Genomic DNA, 27498 nt, shown 5'->3' with positions numbered 1-27498 from the left:
GGGTCCGGAAACCAATCCAATGAAAGGAAGGTAAAAAAGACCGGTGACCGTACGAAAAGGAACCCGCGAGGCGTCGGCATATCGCTGTCACAAGGCTGGTGTAGAATCGAATTTACCGGTGTAGTGGCGTGGTCGTGTTGGTGCTGGAAAGAATGATTTTGTTTATAAATTAATTTAAAACTTATTTTATGGAATTTTAATAATGTTTTTATGTGGATGGCGAGTTAAATTAATATTATAATTATAGAAAAGGATGATTAGTCATCCGAAATGTCAATTACCATTATTACACAGAGAGATAAATCAATTTATAATCAAACTAAAATAAAAAAAATAATAAATCCGACTACGAAATTTTTATATGATAAATTAAGAAGTATATGTAGTGTACAGTCAAAGTTTAATATCTTTTAGTTACGTGTATCATGTGAAAAAAAATTATTATAAATATATTATAATTAGAAATTAAATCATAAATATCTAATTGATAATTTGGATGATCTACTACTATACTCGCAGTGTAGGAGCATAATCAAATTAAATAAGCAAGAAGATGGAAGGAATTTTTATCTAGATGATATGTATCCATACAAAATTGACCTCATATTTTTTTTCCTTATAAGTCTAACCATCCCCAATCCAATTAGGCATTATATGAGAACGTTAAATGAATGAATATTAAATATATCAGACAAGTTGCATGAGTAGTCCAAACTTTAAAAATAAATTAATATATGAATATTAAATATATTAGACAAGTTGCATGAGTTGTCCAAACTTTAAAAATAAATTAATATATTTATTATAATTTTATTTTTAATACAGTACGAAAGGACTAAAATCTAACCTATCAAAATAGATATTTTTTAATTTTTAAAATATATTCTAATTTTTAGAATTATTAAAGATGACCATATAATATCATACTTCATAAATTAATTATATCTTTTTTATATATTTTCATATTTAATTTTTAAAAATCATCTCTCTATATATTAATAATTAATTATATTTCTAAAAAGGCATAGATTAAACCCTTTAAATTCATTTTCTAACTTGTCATATTCGGACCAAATTTACCTTTTTTTAAATAATCAAATAAAAAATAAAATATATCATTTTATTTTATCTTCATTTTCTTTTTTTTTTATTCTACAATCGTCCCCATTAAAATATTACTTATTACTCCACACCAAAAGTTCTAATTAAAATCTAATATATATATATATATATATATATATGAAATGCAATGAGTCTAATTAGTACACCATAAATTCAAATTTTTAAAATGGTTGTATTGCAAAATTAAAAATAAGCAAGCAGCGAATTGTCTATTTTAAACATAAATTTGAAACATTTTTAGACAATGTTAACACATCCTCAAACTAATTTGATTAAATATACAAAACATTTCTTTTGTTTCTGCTGAACATTTATCACGCATATATTCTTCTCAAATCTTGAAAACTCTCTTCTTCCTATTGAAGACCATTGGAACCTTCATCATCTCAATTCAGCTTACAAGACAATTCATGTTACTACAACAAAGATCGACATTTTTTGCCAAAGCATGTAGCTATACAACAATATAGTATAAGAGAAAGGAGTATTATTATGTCATTCCCTCTGCCAGCTCTTCCATTCTGTCAACTGGACCAATATCAACTAGAACTAAAGAATGTTAACTATAAAACAACAAACAGCAGTGGCAACCTAATGACAAGAATGCTGATGCACATCCCATCCCTATCGACTTCACTATGACGACCCTAAACATCTATAAAACTGAAGCTTCTTTTTTACAATCTGATGGGTGAATGGAAACAAAGAATGACAAAGAATGGATTTACAGTATTCGAGATCAATAAATATCAACCACTGGAAAGGCACAGTAAAAACCCTAAAGCCTCACTCTAAAAAATGGAAGGCTGGGTTTTGGAGGAGCTCCTCAGCTAGTCTGACCTCCGAGAAATCTTTTGCATGTAAAGAAGTAGACAAGTCATCGATTGAGAAGGGAATGCTGCATCCAATATACACAAAGGATATTGAGTTACTATGAAATATAAGTATTAGGTTCAGGAACTTATTTAAAGAAGACTTCTTTTACCTAGAGTTGTCTTCTAACAAGTACGAACTGCTTTCTGCACTGTTAGAATCTTCTGTCATGAGTACCCGCATGTTTGAAAGAACCTTCAAAATTGCATCAGACTAAACATTCAAGAGCCACTATTTACAGTAACTAAAGATCTAACCTTCAATAAAAAATCAAAAATAAAAAATCAAAATTAAGTCTCTGACAGCAGAGATTTGTTTCATTCAATAGTTTTTTTTTTCATTTTTGAAAAAAAAAACAAAAACAGTTTTGTCTAAATTACACTAGATTGAGAACATAATCTCTGAAGAGGCACTATAAAGGAAAGAATTACTAATAACTGAATACCTCTGAAGAGACACTCTTTGTGTCGTACTTGTCATCCCAGTACTGTTTACAGATTCTATAAAGTTGATGCGCACTAAGTACCTGTATAAGGAAAGAAATTACATTAGACATACCATGATACAAAATCATTCCCACTGCAACAACTAAAAGAACATTTCCACATTGAAAGATATTCCTTTGCTCTTACCGGACACAGATCGTGAACTATCTCATCATAGGAAATCCTAGACTTCTGGAATATGACCTGAATATGATATAAAACACAACATGAGAAGCATAATGGTTTTGCTCTTCAACAATATTGAAGAGCCAGTCTTAGTCTCTTGGACCTTGCTGCTTTTAAATTGGAATTTCAATTCTACCAGTCATGCTTCAGAATGATTTCATCTCAACAAGAAAGATGCAATTGTTTGCTTTTGCACTATATTGGGCCTAGCAGGGCCATCTATGGCCGAAATATCAAATGAAACTGTATTTTAGAGTTTTTGGATTATTTTTAGTATGATAACAGCTGGGACAACAAAGGGCTGCTAATTTCTCACAAGTGGAGGTCATTCTGCATTCTAGAGACACCAAACTTGGATTTAATATTCTGACCATGCATAAGAATGGTCTCTAACCGTATCCAGGGGTTTTTAAAGGCACTTGTGATCCCAACAAGTTTATAGGGCTCTTATGATAGTAAAATCAGAAGTAACGTCCTGGAGAAGGCAAATGCAGCATAGCAATAGTGGAAGCAATGATGAAATCAATAATAACAAGATGAAATTGTGATTAACTATCCAAGCATGAGCACATCATGACTTGTAGATATATAACAGAAGCTTCAATCATATTGAAGAACCAAGTTTAGCTTAACTTTGTAGTTTAGATGCAGTAATCTTCTGCATCTCCTGCTAGATAATGTTTGCAAACAGTTCATGATTCCAGAAAGGATTAATTAGTGTACACAACATAAAATTATGTTGTTGCAATTGCAGCACCCAATTTATTATTATTATTATTATTGCATTTGCATACACTAACTTCTCATCTATTCAATTATGATCTGACTTGTTAATTTTAGCTAATTGGACTTAAAGTAGAGTTGATATATGGATTTTATCAGTGAACATGCGTGCAATATCATCAACTGGGCTTCTACCAATAATTAATCAAGAGTCATTCTTGGGGCGTATTATTTATCAAACTGGAATTTGGATCATGCAGAGTTCAATCAATGTTTCCTGAGAAACTCTACAATAAGCTACCTTTACCTTAACAAATTTGCTAGCAAACTTACAGCATTATTATGATAATGGAAAATGAATTACAACTTCAGAAAGATGCAGTATAATCATGCAATAGTCAGAGCCTTTTGGATGGAGCATTTCATAGTGAGAAACTTCTGAGATTAGATATGAAGGCATCTCTACGTCACTAGTAAAAATTCAGAAGCTTTTCTCATACTGAATTGATAGTCTTCCTACTTTAGCTCAACTTTGCAGTTTAGATGCAGATTATTCCATTATATACGGCTACATAGTTGATATGTTTTCATGATTTCAAGAACACAACTTCGAAGGCCTACACCGGCCAACACTGACAAAGCACTAAAAATCACATTTAAGGATCACGATGTATATAGGGAAAACCATAGTTACTAAGGACAAGAACATATAATTAAATAGACGGGAAAATTTATATGCTAGACATGGCATTATAAAATGACAAAAAAAAAAGAGGTCTAATTGTAGATTCAAAACTAGAAGAAGAAAATCATGACATCCATTACATCATTTGCCTCAATCTATTACAGTGGCACAGTCTTTTGCTTCACAGGAGCACATGTTTCTTACCCAAAAAGTGGATTAACTAAAAGATAATTTACCTAGCAATTATTGGTACTTATGTTGATATAAGAGGTTATATTTTGTCTTTAATAGAAACTATGCTCAGTTTGAAACCAAGATTACATAGTCAACATTTGAATTCAGAACCAAAACATAAACTCTCTGGTAATAGGCCCTTGGAAGTAGTCATAACAACATCATACGTAATGGTGCACTAGATGATACAAGTAACTACATACCAAGAAACCAACAGCCTGTCTTATGTGCTTAAGCTCATCCCAGGATGATCCAGCATACTGCAATAAGCAAAAGTTCAGACTGGATTATCAGAATACAGTAGATAACTCATATTATATTATTACCTCAGATTTTGCTTTTGCACACCACAATTCCAACTCAGCTAAACCAGATTTAACATACTCTCCGCTGTTGAAGGAACAACATTCACGCCGAAGAAGTAAACTGGCACAAGAAAGCAGTTACTCATGTGTTTGTACTTTGTAGCAAATAATTGATATAACTACAATTAGTTACCTGTTAAATAATTGTACATTTATGTATGAGAAAATTTGTGTATTCATCTTCTGAATGAGAATAGAAGGCACCTGAAAAGAACTAGGGTCATCCTTAAGTTTCAAAGGATTTAACAGTTAGTTCCACATCAGATAAGATAGTTTACACAGTTCTCTTGCAACATCTTAAGAAGGTCATCCAAACTCTCAACAATGGTCTTCCAGTGATTACTTTGTCCTTGGTTTCCAAATGAACGCCCAGAGCCACGCAGCATAATTACCCTTGTTGTTCTTGGAGCCTAATTGCAAAATAAAAAAATATCATCAATGATTCAATCAATAGATGCAAAGGATTAATAAAAAAAAAACAGAAACCCTTCACTAGGGAACAGCTTATTAGCAAAACCTAGGGCACCTTGAGATCCAACACAAATGACAGGCGGAACTTAGTTATAATTTACCAGAAACATAATAATATCAACAATGAAATTGACAAAAACATTTAAATTCTAGTGATAATGAACCTTATAAAATGTCAAAACATGTATGGTGTATTTGTTTCATGGAATGGAATTTATAGGGGAAAAATAATTATACCCATGGAATGCAAAAGACCTAAAATAGAATAGGAATATGTATTTATTAGTTTGGTTTAGTTTGTTTCATAGAATGGATTAGATGGTTCATAAATTGATTTCACCACTTCTGTGGTATTTAAGCAATTGAAAATTTTGCTGACCACCAATAACTATTCTGACATCAACAGCCACAACATTTCTAGATTGTAGCAAAAGGTGATTACGCTCACCCCAAGCGCCCTTCACAGCCCATCTCCAAATTATGTGAAGGGAGGTAAATCGGGGTCGGTTATAAGCCGACCGCCAAATGGCTAGGGGGTAGGAGAAGTTTTTTTCCCTGAGGGCACGCGTGGAAATTGATTCATGCCCCATTGTAGCAAATTTACCACCCTCTAACCATTTGGGCACCCCGTGGAGACGCACAACATTTCTAGATGACTTATAGTGTGGATTTTTTACTGTAGCAAATGTTAGAGGCTACAACTATAGCCACTTATCTATATGCATTACATTTGTTCCTAGAATAAACAAGAAATAGAATAATTATCCTTCAGGTCAAATGAAATAGGCAAAAATAGAAGTAATTATTCATTAATTTAGTTTATGGAAAACAACAATTTAACATATTAGAATAAAAATTCCTACGTTTGATATAAGAAAGCTAAGAAGCGTTAAGTGGGATAACAAATCTAAAAGAAGTGGCATTCTAGGTTCATTGTGCAACCAAGCATAGGAATAGCCATTCTGTTAAAAGTCAGGGAGGCAATAGCTATTCCTGCAAAACTAACCAAGCAGTTGCTACATTAGGAACTTAACTTCCGTGCAATTAGAATATACACTACAGATAACAGATGCATAATACCTGTATACACAATGAAAGCAAAGAAGATAAGTCCTTTTTCACATTGTCTCGAATCATTCCATACATCTTCTCCACAAAAGCTGTTAGCTGTTGCTTGAAAAGCAAGGCAGGGTATTTTGCTTCAACTTGGCGCACAACATCCAGGCCATCCACAGCAATGTTGGTAAAAGATGCCGAAGAACGAAATGACTGATGATGAATAATTTACAATTAGTTCTTATCCAACAAACTACTCCAAAGATCAAGAACAATCTAGACGCCCAAAACAGTCACATAATAAAACAGAGCATCAGTAAACACAGCTGTTATGACATACTTGAGTCATTCTCCCAAATAATGATGTGGGAGCAGGAGGTTTTCGATGTGGATTAGCTCCAGCTGCACCAGGAGGCTTAATGCTTTTTTGCAACAAGAACAATAAACTCGAAGCATTTGATAGCCAATAAGCAAGATGATCATTAGACTCTTCATTCTGCAAGACAGATTCTACTAAATTGGCATAACACATACAGACTAATGAACAAAAACCAACAGTTAAAACAAACATATCAAGATTTCATGCAAATAGAAAGTCATTAGATAAAAATCACATATTTAAGCCAAATAAAGTTCACTTTTTCATGAAAATGACCAAATTCCCTAATATCTAAACATATTCTGCATGTTTTATGAGTGAGAAAAGTGTTCAAATCTAGAAAATTAAGAAAACAATGCATTGGTCTAAAGAGCAAATGGCACAAAAATACCAAGAACAAGTGATAACATATATGAGATGGTAATATAATTGGTATCAAATAAAAAGGCAGAATATCAAAGAGCTAACTTGCCCACCAACGTCAGGTTGTGAAGTAGTTTGACTCTCTATGCTTCATATTGGTGACTAGTTATAAGAGTGTAAGATTAGTCTTCAGGCACATTCCAAGGAAAGAAATTGAAGTCGGATGTGGTACACAATCCACTAAAGGATTTGGGTTTCAGATGGGCAAGGTAACTAGTACTTATATACAAGGATTAAACAACCGTTCAGTGCCAGGTAGCACAATCAAAAAATTTTATTTCGCTGGCCAACCGACAGGAGAAAACTTATGAAGACACAATGTCTCCCAATTGATTCCCGAAGTAGATTCCTTCCTAAGACCAGGGACAGAGAGTTCTCATTCCTCAGCAACTCCAGAATGTGATTCCTTCCTCCACATGTGACAAAGTTGACCAACAGAGCGTTCTCATTCCTCAGTAGCACAGAATGTCATTCCACAGAGCAACAAAAGTGGCATATAAAGAGTTCCTCCCTCTGCAAGCAATGACTTCCTCCCCAATTCTTTCCTCTTAATTCCTTCCTCTATGGCACTGCAAGCAACTTCGACTTCACAAATCACATAGTTAGGACATCAGAGGTTAATGACTTCTCATAGAGGTGCACATGGGTGATGTCACCCATAACCCAGCATGGCTTGCCAAAAGTTGGATCATGTCGTGCAGAGCCTAGATTGGAAAACAGGTCGAGTTGGGTAGCAGTGACTCGACCTGCATGCCAAGCTGGACCAACGTTGGTCTAAGGGTATTTCCAATAGTATTTCAGATTTGTAATATTCAGCTGAAAAACTTGGCTCATTAAAAAAAAATTCAAAATTCAGATGTAACCAAACCAGAACAAGAGGATAATGGTAAAGTTAGACGCATCTAACTAGAGCACACCAAAAAATTGAACTAATTGATCTATTTTTCCAAACATAGTAAGTAGGATGGTGAATTTACATTATTTTCTTATGGGTAATGGTAATGCATACTATAGATCCATCAAGTCTTTACAGCATAATCATTTTTTTTATATGGGAAACCTGTAATATTAATAGTTATTTGATTTTTTAAAATTATTATCATTATTTTAACAGCAATGGTAGATTACCTCAATCGCAGACCCAATCATCTGGATGAGACGATCAAACACACTTGTCCTTTCAGCTTCAAAGGATTTCCAGTGAAGAAGACATTTATACATAGTTAATGCAGCTACTGGCTTTCCCTGACTAAACCCAATATTTCTGCTGACGCAGCTGATTAGGGCATCAACACTCTCCTGGGAAGAAAGATTGTTCACGAAAAAGAGTGAGGAGGCGGTAAAAGCTTAGATTTAAGGAACATATGACACTCACAAGCTGAATCTCAGCATGAAATTTGTTCGGCTTAGCATCAGCATTTGCACAGCCCTTGATAGCTGGTGGGGCACTCTAAGGGATAGATTAAGGGATGCTAGTCATTAGTTACATCTCAGTCTGAACACAGATGAGATCATTAAAAAATATATATAAGAAATATACTTTACCTTAGGATCTTCAACATGATGATTCCCATTCTCCAAACTCTGTCATCAAACACAAATAAGAGTATAAGGAACAAACAAAAAGAAAAAAAATCAACGAAACAGGCCATAATTACATCAAAATTACTACATGTTTGGTAGGAGTTGATGGAATTGATAAATGCTCAGACATGCGTTTCACAGGAGAATGCAATAATGTCTGCTGCCGCAGAATTTGGTTCTCAGATTCCATGTTAGAAAGTTTTTCTTTAAACCTGTAATCAAATTGACGGGCACCAAATGAATTTGAGAAAGAAAACCAGAAAATGAGACATAACATATATCAGTGTGACAATATTGTTTGCAAAAAAATGCAAAAGGGTAAAGGTATATTAGAAAGCAGAGGTAAATTATAAAAACCTCTGCACCGAATTGTTCAGCTGAATTATCTTAGTTTCAGCATCCATGGCCTTCTTTAGCCTTTCCTCACTGATTCTACTTGTCTCTTCAAACTTCTTCTCAGTTTCATCAATCTTTGTCTCCAGAGAGCTCAGCAAAGCCTACAAAAATATGAATTTGAAGAATGCCTTGAATGATGTATTGATAGTGAATAAATATGAAAGAAGAAAGGGAAGTGAATTTGAAAAAAAAAAATTGAGAAGACAATTGCATTGAAGAAACAGATCTAGGTAGTTAATAGGGATAGTAGAGAAGCAAAATACCATTAGTGTCAATCTCACCTTAAGCTTCTTATTCTCATCTCTAAGCTTATCCATTTGAACTGTGTCGACAACAGGAACCTCTTTAATAATAGGAGCTACTTCAGCAGCTTTTTTGGCAGCCTCACGTTCCTTAATCAACAAAGACTTAGTCTCCTTGCATTGTTGCTGCATATCTTGCAAAGCAGCTTGCAATTTTGCATTCTCCTGGGTCTTAGCTTCCTCAAGATCGGCCTACAAAAAATGAGTTGTTAACTATTTCACACGTGTGAGATAAAGCTAATGCAAGAGAAGTACAGGGATTCAACAACTATCCATATTAAGAATTGATAACCCACAGCACTATAAGACTGAACGAACTTAGATATGGGGAATTTTTGTGGTTTTCCTTTCCCCTTGTTCAGAGATTCAGTAGAATCGGCTTAAGACAGACAGGACCATATCTTCTGTGACATATGAGTCTTACCCAAAACTGAGTCAAAACACAAGTTAACTTGTACAAGTCAATTTAGATCATAGGATCACACAATACTATGGTTGCACATGAGTTTGACATGACCGCCCAACAATCAGACTCAAGTCTAATTTAGAAATTTACATGAGTTTAATTATTTCTTCCAATTAAAACCTCTAATTTAAAAATCTAAAATAAAAATAAATTTTACATTTAAACAAAACGATATCAAAATTTTATTAGACAAAAGATGATTTATTCAGGTAGATTACAAAAACTCCACCTGATCCATGCTATGCTTGAATTTTTCTAAGAAAATAGCAATTGATTTCCCATGTAAAACAATGATCAGAAGTTCTTATTTAATTTTCAGGGAGAAATTTAGTCCTCTAAATGTATCAATAAGATCAATTTAGCTTCAATTGCACTGAGCAACAAGCTTCGAAATGCGATATGTGATTTTAAAACTATTTAGTTTCAATTGCACCAAACAACAAGTTTAACCTCATTGGGTCAATTTGTCCAAGAAATTGCTTGGGTTTCTCTTTTTTGACCCCCAAAAATCATATTGGAACAGCTAACCAGTGCCCACTCTTAACAAGGAGTTATAGTCCTTTTTACCATGATTTACGTTTCAATAGATCAATGGATAGGAACTGAACTCATAAAAGTTGGTCATAATGGACTATTTATGTGAAGACTTCTAGTTGCACACGAAATGATTTTCAATATACGTCACTGCTTTGAGAAAAGGGGCTTCAAACATGCATTTAAGAAATGTATTTACCCCAAAACTGTTTGAATGCTATAAAACATTATCAAGCATACTTTGTTTTATTTCTGGTGGAAATTGAGATACTTTTTGGGTAGTTTTTACCCAAAACACCAAAAGGCCAATTAGGCCATTTTAAATAGCAAAGAAATATCAAAAAAAGGATCCTTTTTGTTTGGACAACCATATAGAAAATATTGCTTCTAATAAAGTTAAGTAAAAGGGAGCAGTGATGATCTTTACTCTCATGCGCTTTTCCAATTGCAGGCGCCATGTAAGTTCTTCAACTTGCTTTTCCAATTTATTCTTGGCAGCTTGAAGGGCACCAGTTTCTCTAGCTGCCTGGAAAGGAGAGAACGGATATAGTGCTGCATTTGATACTAAGACATATGGCATAAACAACAGATCGATAAGATTGTTCAGCAGTTTAAAATTTAATTTTTTAAAATATAATGACTCAATAAGGGTATCAATTAAAAAATTATAAACTGTCATCTATCATAATAATTGAAACTCCAAAGCAAAGTAGCTTAGTGTTGCCCATGTCCTTGACAACAATTTATACCCATGTAACTCACAGTAATAATCTTCAAAAAAGTTTAACGGAATAAAATTAGTTACCATTTTAAGCTTCCGCAACTCTCTTCTTGCAACCTTCCCTCTCCAAGCACATTGACTAGTGATAACAGCTTTCTTCATCCTTGAGTAATCCAAGCAAGCCAAGTATTTACGGCAATGGGACTGAAAAAATTTGTTGGCCTTGAGGATTAACCAGTTTATTATTCTCAAGCTAACAATGCATGTCAAGATAACAAAAACGCTAGGGAAAAAAGATAGATTAACCTGACCATTACTATTCAGCTAGGTATTGAGAGTTAACCAACAAAAGTCAAATTTAGTGCAAGAGAGCTTCAAGATATATTTGAACTCTTAAAAGTTTTTTTATAGTCCGTGCACAAAAACTAGATGTGTGATAAGTACATGCCTAAGAAGCAATCCTTAACATACCTGAATGATAATAGCAGCTTTTGTCTGCCGCCTGAAATGAAGTTCCTCACGAGCAACCATTCCCCTTAAACCAGTTTGTATGGTAACAACCGAAGACAGTAACATTTTGTAAGCAATCCTTGCAAGATGCATACGGAAAAATGTCTGAATATTAAGTGCAGCAGCTTGTCTACGCATGTTTTCATAAATCTGTCTTGCAAGTTCACCTTCAAAGAACATGAGAACAAAGTGTCTTACATCAGCTAAAAGATTGAAAGATTATGTAGCAGAGATCATTGGTGAGACCCAATTTTTACTAGATACCTCTGCATATGGTCTGAATCTGTATGACTGAATTCTTAAGCACAATGAAATTTTTACGGGCCAGGTATGACCGGACTTTTCTTTGGATTGTGCCAGCAGATCTTCCCAGTACTTCATTCCTACGAGCATCCAGTTCAGCCATTTGACCAGCTCGAAGAAACACCTTTGACTTTCCAATCTAAACAGTTCAAATTTAGAAGTTAGATGAATCATCAGCAATGGAACTAGCTTGCTTAAACATATCAACTCCCGATTGGACCAAGATTTTCATCATAATCATAATTTTAATCCCCCAAATGAGGAATTTATTTGCAAATTTCGATGATCAACTATTCTGAATGCAATATGAAATCTCAAGTTATGGAGGCTGATCGTAAAACAAGAGAATATGCATAATAACTCATCAGATCAATTTAGTGTAATTGGAGGACTGGCAAAAATTTACGCATACCACAACATTTTTCCCAGTCTTATTAAGCTCTAATCAAAGTTGTTTAGAAGAATATCCAGCTGTTATAATACAAGCAAGTACTCAGGGCCAATAGAATGAAAAGGGAAGCAACTGATAAGGAGGAAAGATCCAAAGTTCTTGCAACACAGGAGCCCACTCCCGATAGGTTCAAAATAAAGAAAATAAACAAACACTTTTCAGTCAAAAAGGAACTTAGATAAGATACTTCAGCAAACATAACAAAAGAAAAGTACTTGAGTATAGCAGATAATTTTCTTTAGTAAATATCACCTGGTAAGCTTTGAGACCTGTCTTCTCTAGCAACCTCTTTGCGGCAGTCAACTCATCACAACTGCTAGGCAAAGAATAACGGAAGAGTGTGGCATTAAACAAATATAAATATCTTCTCATAAAATAGCACTCAGAAATACAGTACCTTCCATCCAAAACCTCTGGTGAAAGAATGCCAAAACGGTCAATAAATTCACAAAATGCCCGTCTAGTCGGATATCCAGCACAACTTATTCTAATAGCCTCCATCACTCCCTAAACAAAGAAATGATGTAACATCAAGCACAACTGACTTCTACTTGAACAGCTAATTGAAAATCTTACCCCACAGCGGAGCTGCTGAAGAACATTTTGATTCTCAAATATTCCCGGTTTCAAGAGATTGTTGGGTTTAACGCAGCGAATGTAATGTGGCTCAGTGGAACTTAGAGTTTCTAGGAGAGATTGCAGTTGTTGCTGCATAGTCATTGAAGATCACATTTAAAAAATGATAAATTGATAGCATAGTCATTGCAGTTGTTGATTTACCTTAAATCTCGAGCCTATTGATGAAAATTTTGAAGATTTTGATGCATCATCAGAAAGAGGTGGAAATAAACTTGAAGCAAAAGAACATTTAGAGGCACTTAAAAGAGCCTGATGCTCAGCAACCACATAGTCCTTGTTCTTGTCTAAAAACAACTCCGTCTGATATGTAACCTATATGAGGGATACCCTACTTAGATCATAATATGATTTACAGGTAATCAATATTGGACATGAATAAAAGATACTCACTTCACCAGCATAGTGACAAATGGTAAAGTCAGACCGAGATAATTTGGGCTTGCTAAAGCGGTTGTGATTTTTAAAAGCCTGGTATAGTTTCTGAGCAAAAGTTTCATGTGTTGATCTAGGCAACATGCTGCACAAAAAACAAGAAAAGAAATAACTTAAACATCCTTTCAACCAATTCATAACACCAAAACATTTAGTGTTAGATGCCAGCAATTTACCAAGCCTCATCTAGGAGAGCGATGATTCCACCAGGTTTCTGACAGACAAAAAACCAAAAAGAAAATTAAGAACCTAAACAAAATATTACGTGGATGATGTGCATCAATATTGATTACCTAACCACTTATCCCAAAAGCTCGAGTTGTTAGGAAAATGACCAATTTATATATTCATATTTGCTAACACATATTGTAACATTAGATGTAGTGTCCACAACCTACCCAACATTCTGACACAGTACAGTCGGCCAAATAAATTGGTGTTAACGTACAATGTCATCTGTTATATTTGCAAATTACTTGTGAGAAATACATAAACAGAAAAAAAATACAACCAATACATAAACTGCAAAAAAATACAACCAATCTCTGTGACCTTTTTTAGTAAATTTTATGTGCATAATAAGCATACTCTTTCGTCATTTTGAAGCCTCCTTTTTACGCATAGGGCATGACATGTCTACTAGAGGGAAGAGGAGAAAGCAAGGAAGATTTTCAGGAAAGGGAGAAAAAGGAAGGAAAGGAGAGATATTTTCTTTATTTTGTCTACTTGAAACGAGAGGAAATAAGGGAAAATGATAAAATTAAACATTCCACTAGTCTTTTCAGAACTTTCCACTCCTTCATGCTTCTTCCTGTTTTCCATCAGGTTTTGAATTAAAAGAAAAGTGGGGACAAGAGCTCCAAATTGCACTCGTCCTTCTTTTTTATTTCCTCTTCTACCCAAATTAACAACCAAATGTCAGTTTTCCCTCCTCGTCCCCACCCCCCTCTCCTCCCAGTAAATAGACCTATGAAGTGGAAGAAAGGAAGACTAATCCGTGCTTCACATTTCTTCTTCGAACAACTTTTTTGCCTGTTTTCTGCTTTTTAAAATGATACAAAATACTGAGTTTGAATACTAAAATGTATGCAAGGCCAGACTGAAGTCCAGTTTTAGAAGTTGGGAACATAAAGCTGGTTTGTAAATGAACTATAAGTTTACGGCTTGTAGACTGAAGCACCTTTATTTGGAACTCACCTCAGTTATTAAAGTCATTTTGATTGTTTAATACATGGAATTGAAAACTCTGCTATGTCCATGGGTTAGGATTGTGAATCTGGTTCCTAATAAATGTTGGATTCAGTGAGATTGGGCAGTAAGTGTGGTCCGATGACAGGGATCACAATTCCTGGCACAGACCACATCATTGTGCATAGTTGCATTACCAGCACACATGGGCACCTAGCCCAATGAGTACCTTGGTAAGTCTGTTGAAGAGATGGCAATTATATAGGATGTGTGTGACCAGAGAACTTGAAGAGGAGGATTTTTTTTCTCAGAAACAGCTTTTGATGGCCATAGGAAGTGGAGATTGAGATGAGATTTGTTTATTTCTCCACCATTGTTGAGAGAAAAGTCTAGGGATGAGAGTGAGCTTCAGTACACAATGAGTGGGCAGCATCTTGTTTGTGTTTCTTCATACTTTGTATTCGCAACAACCTGTCTGTACTTCTTTATACTTTTCCTCTCATACTATATAGACTTGAGCTCTCTGTGTTCTTTGCTCTCTCTTTTTTTGTGGTAACTTGTGTTTGCTATTGTATAAGTAATGGAGGTGGCTCTCAACTGTCCACAAGGTATTTAGTATATTAAACCTACCCAAGGAGACAAGGATTCCACTATCATGCAACTTCATTATAGATATGAGTCATTAGAGGTGTCAAAAATGAACCTAACCCAATGACCCAACCCGAGTCAACCTGAAAAAAATCAGATTCGGGTTGGCCATTTTCGGGTTCGGGTCGGATTCGAATTGGAGCATTTTCGGGTTGAAAATTTTCGGATTGGGTCGAGTTCAGGTTGACCCGGGTTGACCCAAATATAGGGTTTAGTAGATTTTTTGGGATTAAATAGAATTTTATTTTAAAAATTAATATGTTTTTATGTATATTAATATCAATGTTAGTATGATAATGATAGAGTATTAGACAAAAGTGAAGAATTATAAGGAAAATAGCCCCAAAAAAAAAAGTCGTTGAATCGAGTTTTTGGGTTATCCGAGTGGGGTTTGGGTTGGTCAGGTTCGGGTTTAAAGACTTCAGGTTGAATTCAGATTCGGGTTGGGTTTTAAAAAAAATCAACCCGAATCCGACCCACTCGAATTGACACGCTTATGAGTCATCAATATAGGCATGCTAATTTTGAAATAAAGAGGATGGTTTGAGAAGGCAGGTTTGAGAATCTACCCTATCCAGATCCTACCAGCGGCCTTATAGATAGTTCATTTCAAAAAGTGGCTAGAGCAATCTCAATACCAACTAGTGGCATTAAATGATTAAAGCATAGATTGCATAATTCATATTAAAGATGTGGTTCATCTAGGATGTAAATAGTGGGTATAACAGTGAGTGCAAAATTCATTTGTTATCAGAGATACTACAGAAAACAACAAAAAACTCTCTATTCAGAGTTTTAAGTTTCTTTGTGATGATTCAGAATATTAGATCTGTCAACAAGAGAGAGTCAACAGCTATATGACAGAAAAATAACACATCAAAAAAAGAGCAAGAGCAAATGGAAAATTTTAGTGACAAGAGTCACCGATAACAGCGTTGAAGAATTATAAGGAAAATAGCCCCAAAAAAAAAAGTCGTTGAATCGAGTTTTTGGGTTATCCGAGTGGGGTTTGGGTTGGTCAGGTTCGGGTTTAAAGACTTCAGGTTGAATTCAGATTCGGGTTGGGTTTTAAAAAAAATCAACCCGAATCCGACCCACTCGAATTGACACGCTTATGAGTCATCAATATAGGCATGCTAATTTTGAAATAAAGAGGATGGTTTGAGAAGGCAGGTTTGAGAATCTACCCTATCCAGATCCTACCAGCGGCCTTATAGATAGTTCATTTCAAAAAGTGGCTAGAGCAATCTCAATACCAACTAGTGGCATTAAATGATTAAAGCATAGATTGCATAATTCATATTAAAGATGTGGTTCATCTAGGATGTAAATAGTGGGTATAACAGTGAGTGCAAAATTCATTTGTTATCAGAGATACTACAGAAAAAAACAAAAAACTCTCTATTCAGAGTTTTAAGTTTCTTTGTGATGATTCAGAATATTAGATCTGTCAACAAGAGAGAGTCAACAGCTATATGACAGAAAAATAACACATCAAAAAAAGAGCAAGAGCAAATGGAAAATTTTAGTGACAAGAGTCACCGATAACAGCGTTGTGCCTAAAAGATAATACTGCCAACATGGTAGGCAACAAACCACACAGAAAAATGATAGAGATACATTTAACACAATTATGTTGGAGGTCGTACAGGTGCACATATGAAAGATGGAGATTTGAGGTGCCTCTCTAGGAGCCTGTTCAGGAGCTAGCCACTGATAATGGTTAAGTAAATTTGACGATGACTTGGTTTGGACTTTGATTACTAATTGGTTGATTTGTTTGATGCTTTTGTGGTGATTACATGGTTGGAAAGAGGAGAAAGAGAACTCTATAGGCATGGCACAATGAAGGCATGCCAAATTGAACCACATGTTGTGCATGTTGCCTTGTGGCCAAGGTGTAACTGCTTAAAAAACAAAGAAACAAAACTAATCTCGATTTTTGGTGGCCATTGGAAAGAGGCTGTAGAATTTCACCTAGAGAAACATGTTGAAGCTATGATCCAATGACTGCTTGAGGTGAGGTTTTACTTAGTTTAACTCTCAGTATTGATGGATGCATCTAGGGGAGAATGAGAAAGATTTTATGGATGATGTTTGGCCAACAAATTGTGTCAGTGTTTTTTTATATACTTTTGCTCTCATATAAACTATACTAAGGTTCTATATGTGGAGTTGTACCACGTTATCTTGTTCTTGTCTATTTTATCGTGTTTTTCCGTTTGTGAGGAGGTTGTTTCAATTGCATACAATATGATTGATCTGTTGATTGCCGCAAAAACTGAAAAAAATTCAATAAATGTTTGTGTTGGAAGTGATTCCAAAATGTAGGTCAAGGGCTATAAACAAGCCAAGTCGAGCCAAGCTTTAGGGTGTTCAAGCTTATTTGATAAGGTAACGAAGTCGAGCCCAGCTGAGCCTAATATGAAACAAGCCTTTGAAATGATTGTTCAAGCTTGGCTTAGTTTATTTTTGATGAGCTTGAGCTTGAGCTGGGCTTGAACTTGGTTCGTTTAGATGTTATCGAGCTCTCAATTCAAACTTGTTTAATTGTTTGAAACTTTTGCTTGTTTGATTGGTTATTGAGCTTGATAATTTAAATTTGTTTGTTTATTTTAAAAGTTTTTTTTTTGTTCATTTACCATGTTGATAAGAGTTTTATTAATGAACATAGTTCACGAATATTGTTCACGAACATTGTTCATGAATTTTGATCACGAACATTGTTCATGAATTTTGATCACGAACATTGTTCACAAACATTAACGAGTTGAACACATATGTGTTCAAGCTTATTTGTTTAGTTTAACAAGTTATTCAAGCTTATTTATTTAATCAATCTTGTGTGTATTGAACGAACATAAACAAACTCTTACCAAGTTGAACACCAAGCTTGTTCATGAACGTTCGGTTCATTTATAGTACCAAAATTTAGTGTGCTAGTCTCAATCTATATAGAGATATTTGAGACAATAAATTCAAGTATCTACCTTACTGGTGTTGTTGATCACACATACCTCATCAATAAACTATTTGTCATTGTTTAAAATTTCATACAGTAGGCGAACGGACAAAATTGGTTGTTCCCGTCCGACATCACGAGCCGTTGTAGGGTCGCCAAGGCGCCGCAATCCCAAAGTGACCTCCACGAGTGGCACCACGATCTTGCATTTTTTTTTTCCTTTTTTTGAAAAAAAAAAATTTATTATTTGTATTTTAAATATTTAATTTTAAAAAAATAAATTAATATTTTTATATTTAAAAAATATCAAAATCATATCGGCACGCCACAATACGGTTCCAAAACCATATTATTCCGATCATAAATTGAAATTCCCAAACGAAAATTTTAAACTACGCTCTCTGAATCTATTAAAAATGAAGCCTTCTTCTATTGAGGAGGTTAAGCATCAGACCAAGTATCGAATGTAGTGGCATGATTAAAGTGTTTAAAGGTTTTGGTCACCTCTAGTTTACTGTCTATAGCTCAGACTTTATTATAACCCCTAATTGCATAACTAATTTTTGTGAGCCTTGTTAAATCTCAACATGATTTTGGAACTTGTGAGAAAAACAGTAAGAACCTAATAAAACAAAAAATGGAGTGCACAATAAAGGTAAATCTAGGCACATTAGTTAACGCATTACAAATTGACTCAGGTAGCTCTTTTAATGTTTCTTATCCATTTGTGTCTTTCCTGTCATTTTGTTTCCCAAACATGAAATAAGGTACTAATAGAATCACCATAACATAAAATTGAGACCCATGGTTAGAAAAAACAAAATCCTAAATAAATACTTATAATTTGTAGATAGCGGTTAGTATGGACAAGCGATCAAGGCCATACCTTTTCAATAAGGTCGAGTATGTCCTGGTTATCAACAAACTCAATATAACTCCAGCTGATTTCTTCTTTAGTATATTCTTCTTGCTCCATCTTAAAGACATGCTGTAACCAAAGAAACAAAAAAAAAACACGTGATGGCTACAAAACCTATGACAACTAGGTTTAAATTTTAATCATGCTGGAGTACAAAGCACAATGTATACCTGATTGAAGTGCTGCTGCAATTTTTCATTTGTAAGATTGATACAGAACTGCTCAAAACTGTGAAACATATATTAGTGTATATCTGGCAATTTATCCATGTTAACTAATAAAAAATCTACTGAAAAAATAGTCAAATAGGTCATATAAAAACACAGTTCTTGTTTGAAGAGAAATCCTGAAAAAGGCACACGGTTCTAGGGTAATCTTAAGATGGTGGCCCAACGCACAAGACTATGTCAATGCTGGATCTAGTAAGGTTCAATGCTGAAGGATCTGGCTAACAAATTGGTCTGATGGAAATATATCCAAAGAACCAGTAGTTTCACATTGTTTATCCCAGTGTCTGAAATCTTGTTTTGCATCGGGCAGAGCAATTGAAGCATATGCTGGAAAATTATCAAAACCCAACACTGGCCAGCGTAATATCTCATGTGTGCTTATGCCAATCAACAATTGTGCCACCGTATGTTGTACCTCGCCAACGCTCAGAACACTTTGCTACATTTTGGATTGATTATTAAATTACTAATCTTACTCTAGAAAATAAACGTGCAAGAAGATTGTAGGAATAAAAATTATGCAAATTCTTCTTGACACATGTTAAAGTAAAAAAAAAGTGTAAAATCAATTTTAATTCACATATCTAATGCTCTTACTAAAAGGAAAATATCAAAGTGGAAGAGCATCAAATGAGTAAAAGTCATTTGAATTTATTTTGTTATCCTTTACCATATGTGAAAGCATGCCATGTAGCAACACAGTATAGCAAAAAAATAATAATGCTATTTGGTATGCAATTGATATGGCCTTATTTATAAAAATAAACTAAGTAAAAGAACGTCAAAGATGTGAGCACATCTAAATTCATCTAGGCACAATTAAATGTGTCGAAGCATGTCGGATGTCAACACAACAAGAAGCCACCCATTACAGGTGTGACCAAAGCCCCAACAAGGAATGATATTTCAAACCTTAGCCTACCCTACTATAAAATAAGAGCAAATTTTCTCAAATATTAATTGCAAATACAAAACAAAACAAAAAATAAGTCAAGCACCTGTTAGTTTTAAAACTCTCAAAACCATATATGTCTAGCACCCCAATTAAGGACTTTGAATTAGGGTCTTGACCAATTGAGTTGTTGATCTTGTTTACAAGCCTGCATACAACATATTCAATTCAAATAACTTAACTGCAAGTTTTAGATATTTGTTAAGTCAGATCAAATAAATGAAAAAAACCATGCAAAGCTAATCACAGAGTGACATTGCAATATACCAATCAAACAGTCTTGAGTAAACAATTTTTGCAAGGGCGTCTCTACTTAAAGCTGCAGCTTCTGGGTCCAGGGTTTTTATTATATTCTCATCACGAGTAACAATAATACGCTTACACAAAGAATCTTCAAGTGCCGTTGCATCACACCTAAAAAATTTTATTTCCTTAAAAAAATCAGATCCAATATGAACTCGTGCTAAAAAACATAATGCTTAACAATTTTTACATAAATAGCTCTGCAGCAGTTCTCAAATGGAACAGTGACTTCTCATCTTTAGGTTGAGAAGAATCTGTTTCCCCTCCATCTACAAACTCAATATTTCCTAGATGAAGAATAGCAGCAACCACACGGAAAATAGCATCCTGAATAAATCAGTATACATAGTAAACAATAAAGTCCAGAAAAAATGAAATATGGAATTTCTTTTGCCTCTCATGTGAGCAAAAAAACAAACCTGTTCGTCAGAATTGATCCCAATGATGTCCATAGCCTTTTTTGTTTCTAGATACTCCTTGGAATCATTCACCCCATCAAGCTCAAAGCAGTTAGATTGGTTAAGATAATGAAACGCCCTTGGATTTTCCAGCTTGTATCTTTGAATGTCCTTGATAACAGCATTTTTAAAATTTAAGAACAAGTAAAGCAAACTGCTTGTGCGAGCATAATAGTTTTGTGGTTTTTAGTTAAGATGATAACCAAGAACATAGATGAGTATCCAAGAGAGCCATTGTCAAGGATGTTTATGTGAACAGTAAAACACACTTTGCATTTATTAACCCATCAAATGAAATATAATTCAAGATGCAAACTTAAGAAAAAAAACACACACACACAAGACTAGCTAAACAATCATTATCTTTAAAAAATCAACCCCAACCAAGAGCCACCGTGACTTAAAAAATATGGTCATCGAAAGAATTATTCTAGAGTTTGAAACCTTGCACTGTTTAGTACATAGTAACAGATCAAGGATCTCCACCAGAGTAAGGCATCACTCTGTTGAACAAGTGTAAAAGTTATATACTGGTACAATCAAAACAAAGAGTGCAGGTAGAATAAAATAAACAACTGCATGATGAAACCACACGTGGGCAAACTCAGTAAAATGCTGCTCGTTACCAGGTCATGTAATAATTATGCATTCATGTACTTAGAAAGATTAAAAACACGACTAATCTCAAGATGCAGGGTATCTATCATTATTGCATCTCTTTGTATCAGGTAGACTAATTGGAGATCAATGATTACCCTATTAGTTACCAATTAGAGGTCAATTATTATCCATTCTAAAAGGATCATCCCCCATATTCATCACTCAGATGTTTCAAACTATCCTGTTCCTTTTTACAGATATGGTAAAAGGATAAAGTTAGAAACAGTCTGCCAAAATTATCGAACAAAAAATCATATACACACATTCAGTTGCTCCGATTAACGATACCTAAGAAAGGTGGCAAAACCACTTTTCATGCACTTTGGACGATTGTCTATGATTATGCCAAACAAAATTAATCCCGTTTATCACATGGTCCTCCAAAAACATTCCTATTATTAGGGAATAGAAGAAAATGGAATCCTAGCATCTTGGGTTTGAGAATGTACAAAATATTAGCAATCAATCAATGTCAAAATGCATACTTCTGGTGGTGCTGCACAAAGCATGTAAAAGCAATGATAGTTCCTTTCAGGATCAGATATTTGGCAAACTCGGGATCTTTCAAGAAGGTAAGTCCTAATGGCAGCCCCAGAAATCCTTCCCCTCTCATCAAACTGGATCTCAACAAATTTGCCAAAACGACTGCAGATACAACAATAATAAAAAAATGTCATTTGAGCATCAATCAGAAAAGATTAGCTGAAAAAAAAGGATATTATGATTGTCAAAAATTTCACTTTTCTGTACCTTGAGTTGTTGTTTCTTACTGTTTTTGCATTTCCAAAGGCTTCAAGAACAGGATTTGACTGTAGGAAATGATAAATAAACAATGTTAAATTAGAATGAAAAAGGAGAAGTTTGATTAAAAAAAAACTATGTAGCACCAAATGGCATAAGGTTCCTAATCCAAAGTAGCAACGGGACGAAAATAAACCTGGAGCACTTGTTGCTCGACAGTCCTCCCTTCTGATGCAGCTCGACCGCCCATATAAGCAAGGTAACGCATAATCATCTTTGTGCTTTCAGTTTTACCAGCACCACTTTCCCCGCTTACTAAAATTGATTGGCTTACTCCTTCATTTCTCATCAATCTGCATCAGAAGACACTCGTGATGAAAGCACAATCACTCGTGATGAAAGCACTCACGACTAAGCATAAAGAACAGGAATTACCGAAAAGCAACATCTGCAACAGCAAAAGGATGGGGACTTAATTCACCGAAAGCTGCTCCTTTATATTGTTCCATCATGTGGCTGTCGTACAGGTGATTCAAACGCCGGAAGGGATTGACAGCGATCAATATATTGCCAGTATAAGTCTGTTTACATAATTTTATTAATGAGCTGTTCTAAGCAATTCAAGATCGATAGGAAAAACAATCCGACAATGTGCAACAACTTTGAAATGAAAATGAGAATTTTCACAATGAGGAGACAATGACTATGTACAAATTGTGCACTATGAGGAAGTCATCAGTTTGCTCAACAGAGAATGTCACTTAACCAATCACATGTAAATAACTACCATTTCAACTTCTATAATATTCACTCACATAAATTTCATTCATGTCATATCTAGATCTCAAGTTTTGCAAAACTCCGGGTTCGTGCAAATAGGCAAGTTTTGTCATGTCGTCTACTCCACAAGGTGAAGCTTCAGGATCCTTAGGGTGGACACTAGAAATCTTGGCTGTCACCTGCATTGTAACATGTGATCGAATTAAGGTCACAATTTAAATCATAGAATTCAATACTCTTGAGCGGTCTGTACCAAAACAGATACAGGAAAGAAAAAAAAAGTTTAAAATATTAAGCAACACAAAGAAAATATGCTACTGAACTATTAAAGTTTCAGGAGCATATTCCATATGATAAAAAAAAAACATACACCCAAATATTATATATAGCAAGACTTCTTAACTCTCGTCCATGCAAAAATATGCAATGCAAGTTCAAAGAGAGCAAAGCACGCACCGTTTTTCCAGAAGTACAGCAGATCTTAATCTCATCTCCCTTGGCCTCCAAAACTTCTCCATCTATCCAAGCCTCATCAGGATCCTCAACCCAGACTTGTGATCCTACTACTATGCTGAACTTACTTGCCTGACAGGGTTATTTACCGTGTTAACAGTAGTGCAAATGAGCTTATTTCAATCATGCGTGGAGAGAAAGCAGCAAAGATAACCATTGAGTAAAAGATCAATTTTATTTTACAGCGCTGCTTTGGAACCAATGAATATGTTGCACACATATTATTAGCAAAATATGGTGCACCAAAAAAACAAGATTAGAGGCACTTTTACTGTCCGAAAACCATCTATATGCGAAAAATCATAAACACTCGGGCTAGAGCTAACCATTACAAAGTCACAAAACAAAAAGATCGTTACCATTATCCCCTACTATGGCCGAAAGCCAAGCGTTGCTCCCCGATGCTCCCTCTGAGTTCCTGTCAAACTCTATCAAACATCAAATTAGAAAAAGGTCCCAAGTTTCTGGATCAAAATCCAATGTTCCCTCGGGCTCCACTTCCCCTCTAGTTTTAAAAAAATGATTTCCTTCTCACCCCTTACCTACCGACACCAGGATCCACCTCCAACTTGCCCTCACGGCCAAGATCGGCTCCCACCAACGACACACTAAGAGCTAGAAAGATCTGGCCTTCTCCCGATGCCCTCCTCCACCTCTTACTCTTCCCCGAAGTAATGTCGATGTACCGAGATCGCTCCGCAGGGGAAGATCGAAGGCGAGGCAGCAAAGAGGATAGAATCTCTTCCTGCCGCTGGCTTCAATCGCCGCCCAAGAACCTTCGCGTCTCGCCGACTAGCTGCGTACCTCCGCCCCCCTTTTCTTTTCTTCTATTTTCCTTTTTTATATTCAACTCCCTCCGGCTGCCTTCGTTCACATGAACTAGCGATACAGCGAACGCGTTCCGTACTGTAATTCAATTAACAAAACTTTACTGCGCCGAGCCAAATCGCCCTCGTCCCTCCCCGCTAATTACTAACTTGCCACCCACTATCGTGCACCTACTCCTGCCTTTTTCTGGTAAAAACAAACCGCCAAAATAACATGCAAAATTGCGTTGTGCCCGAAACCGTGTCGGTGTAATTAATGGCGAAGATGGTTTAGTTTAACGTTATGTTATTCTCAAAAGAATATACTGATATCGAGTCGTAATCTAAGTCGTTGTTTCTGAAATGGGCCGACGGCGAGAACCTCATTGTGACATTTTAACTATCGTGTAAGGAAACTTCCGCCTTCCAAGTAAACAGTCAATGCTTACTAATCTACTTGCCTGCAAATATGAATCCAATTGCAAGTAAACATGGAATGCAATAATTAATATTTGGTTGATGGCAAGGTGGCACCAAATGAGTAAACGATGAATTTTTTTTTTACTCCAAACCGTAGAGAGTTCGAGGGAAGGAAGATAAACTCCTCCCAATTCTTAAAAAAAAAAAAGTATTCTATCCGAATTGAAAATGATATGAACAGATTTTTTTAATTAAATAATTGAATAATCTGATATGAACATTTTAGATTCAATTATGAAGATATATTTGATAGAATTCTATCTATATCATATCTAAATATTTAATTAAATAATATATATTAAAAAAATCTCATTTTTTTATTTTTCCCTCATCCACTTGTTTTTTATTTTTTCTTCTCATAGATTAGAGGTAGCCTATAGATATTTAATTTTTTTTTTGTTGAATTATATTTTTTATATGATATTAATCTTAATATATTTTTATTAAATTATTAGTATAAGGATATTCATCCTTGGATCAGTATGAGAATGTAGATAATTGATTTTTCAATGAATAGATGTAATAAATAGGAATGAAGATCAAAGATGAAATCCAACCAAAAGGGATGCATGGTCATTTATTGTATAAAAAGATGATTAAACTTATTTCGTATTACTCATAATCCCTTATATGAATACAGATAAATTATATAATTAATTTATAGCCGATCGTGGAGTCTGAGGGGGCGTTTGGTTTAGGGGAATAGGAGTGGGGAATGGGAATGAGAATCATTGATTGTCATTGTTAATGTTTGGATTATAGGAATAGGAATACCAATAAGGGAATGAATCCTTGAAATTGGGTAATGACTCATTCCCATGTACCTCCCCTTCAATGAGCCATTACCCTATTTTCATCAATCAAAATATTCCCTTATTCCCAAAATACTCTTCACTTAAAACTAAAATTTTCTCCATTAATATCCAATATCAAAATATATTTATTTATTTTTTCTTTTATATCACTTCTCTCTCCTTGTTCTCTCTCATCATATTTTCTCTCTCATCATTTTATCACATACTTTCTCTCTCCTTAATCTCTCATTTCACACTCTCTTTCCTTTTTTTCTCATTACACTTTCTCTCTAATCATACTTTCTCTCTCCTCAATCTCTTCTATCGCACTCTCTTTCTTCTTTTTTTCTCATCACACTTTCTCTCTCATCACACATTCTCTCTCCTCAATCTTTTTCATCACACTCTCTTTTCTCTCTCATCACACTTTCTCTCTCCTCAATCTCTCTCATCAATCTCTCTTCAACTCACTTTTCTCTTTTTTTTCTCATCACACTTTCTCTTTCCTCAATTTCTCTTGCCACACTCCCTCCTTTTTTTTTCCTCAACACACTTTCTCTCTCATCATACTTTCTTTCTCATCATTCTTTCTCTCTCCTCAAGCTCTCCCATCATACTCATTGTTCTTTTTTTTTCTCATCACACTTTCTCTCTCATCATACTTTCTCTCTCACCATACTTTCTCTCTCCTTAATCTCTCTCATCACACTCTCTCTCCTCAATTTTTCTCATTATATTTTCTCTCTCTTCATCCTCTCCCATCATACTTTCTCTTACATCATATTTTTTCTCTCATCTTCTCTCATCATGTTTTCTCCCATCATACTCTCTTTTCTCATTTTCTCTCATTACACTTTCTCTCTCTTCATTCATTCTTTCACACTTTCTCTCTCATCATACTTTCTCTCTCATCATTCTCTTTCATCATATTTTTCTCTTACATTTATCTTTATCTCAAATCTATTTTTTTCTCTTATTTTCCTTTAAGGGTAAAAAAGGAAATTTTGATTTATTCCGATAGAAGATATGCAACTAACCAAACATTGCTTTTAAGAGTGATATCCATATTCATACCCATTCTCATTCCACAATACAATGATTCCCATTCCGATTCCTATTCCTAGGAATGAACCAAACGCCCCCTGAATCTATTTGAAAATGAAGATTTCAATTCATCGCAGGGGACTGGGCCAATCATCCTAAAAAGCCCAGTTTTTGTGGAACCCAATTCTTCTCGTCTTGAGTCTTAACTAAGGGTGATAGGATTAGAATTATATTTTTAAAAAATTATTAATATATTATTTGATAAGATTGATTAGGGATGGGATTAACGTATGTTGAAAAAATAATAATTATTGATATATTATTTTTAAAAATAATAATTTATGAAAAAATATGGAACTTTTTAAGAAACTGATGAAGAGGTTATTGTGGATGTCCTAAACTAAAAATATAGCTGAGGGAGAGGGCAGATCCTCTGTAATTTATGGACCAGGAGATGATCCACTATTATAGATCGTTGATTTAAATGAACCCTATCAACTTAAAGATGGGCTCCATCCAAATCAATGATCCTTATAAAGTGGACCATCCTCTAATCCGTAAATTACGGATCAGAAGATCCGGTCCGGCTGAGGGAGGGATTGCTATGAGTGATTGGATCGTACGGTCAGGACGCACCACCGCTACTCGAATCCAGTGGAGAATGCGCGTTGACAGCACTA

The 27498-nt window shown here is 34.9% G+C and overlaps 1 protein-coding gene across 4 annotated transcripts; it reads right to left on the bottom strand.

The window, feature by feature from the left end:
• Positions 1–1533: 1533 nt before the first annotated feature.
• Positions 1534–24574, bottom strand: LOC122037774 (myosin-6-like). Of its 4 annotated transcripts, none has more exons than XM_042597220.1 (40): positions 24237–24574; positions 24054–24122; positions 23638–23766; positions 23217–23360; positions 22837–22982; positions 22598–22754; positions 22411–22469; positions 22146–22305; positions 20962–21111; positions 20733–20869; positions 20507–20653; positions 20286–20387; positions 19228–19285; positions 19025–19126; positions 13517–13554; positions 13299–13425; positions 13050–13220; positions 12846–12977; positions 12667–12776; positions 12522–12582; positions 11780–11957; positions 11477–11682; positions 11090–11209; positions 10712–10810; positions 9264–9476; positions 8944–9083; positions 8675–8798; positions 8548–8586; positions 8378–8452; positions 8131–8301; positions 6541–6696; positions 6225–6413; positions 4952–5083; positions 4807–4877; positions 4635–4734; positions 4512–4568; positions 2628–2684; positions 2441–2521; positions 2108–2190; positions 1534–2020 (listed from the first exon to the last, which is right to left on the bottom strand). In XM_042597220.1, the coding sequence occupies exons 2-40, from the start codon at positions 24054–24056 to the stop codon at positions 1909–1911; spliced, it is 4536 nt and encodes a 1511-aa protein (XP_042453154.1). In that variant the 5' UTR covers positions 24057–24122; positions 24237–24574; the 3' UTR covers positions 1534–1908. The 4 variants fall into 4 exon arrangements, with proteins under 4 accessions (XP_042453154.1, XP_042453155.1, XP_042453156.1 ...); XM_042597221.1 differs by having other exon boundaries at positions 24054–24112; XM_042597222.1 differs by having other exon boundaries at positions 24241–24574.
• Between the last annotated feature and the right edge of the window lie 2924 nt (positions 24575–27498).

This window comes from Zingiber officinale, unplaced genomic scaffold (assembly GCF_018446385.1).
Source record: "Zingiber officinale cultivar Zhangliang unplaced genomic scaffold, Zo_v1.1 ctg79, whole genome shotgun sequence".
Taxonomy (NCBI): domain Eukaryota; kingdom Viridiplantae; phylum Streptophyta; class Magnoliopsida; order Zingiberales; family Zingiberaceae; genus Zingiber; species Zingiber officinale.
The sequence above is the reverse complement of the archived record's forward strand: the minus strand, read 5'-3'. Positions and strand labels throughout refer to the sequence as shown.

Coding starts and splice junctions, on each gene's coding strand:
- LOC122037774 (XM_042597220.1), bottom strand. Junction 22,470..22,597: donor TCGAGCAACAAGTGCTCCAG/GTTTATTTTCGT, acceptor CATTTCCTACAG/TCAAATCCTGTTCTTGAAGC. Junction 4,878..4,951: donor AGATGTTGCAAGAGAACTGT/GTAAACTATCTT, acceptor AGTTCTTTTCAG/GTGCCTTCTATTCTCATTCA.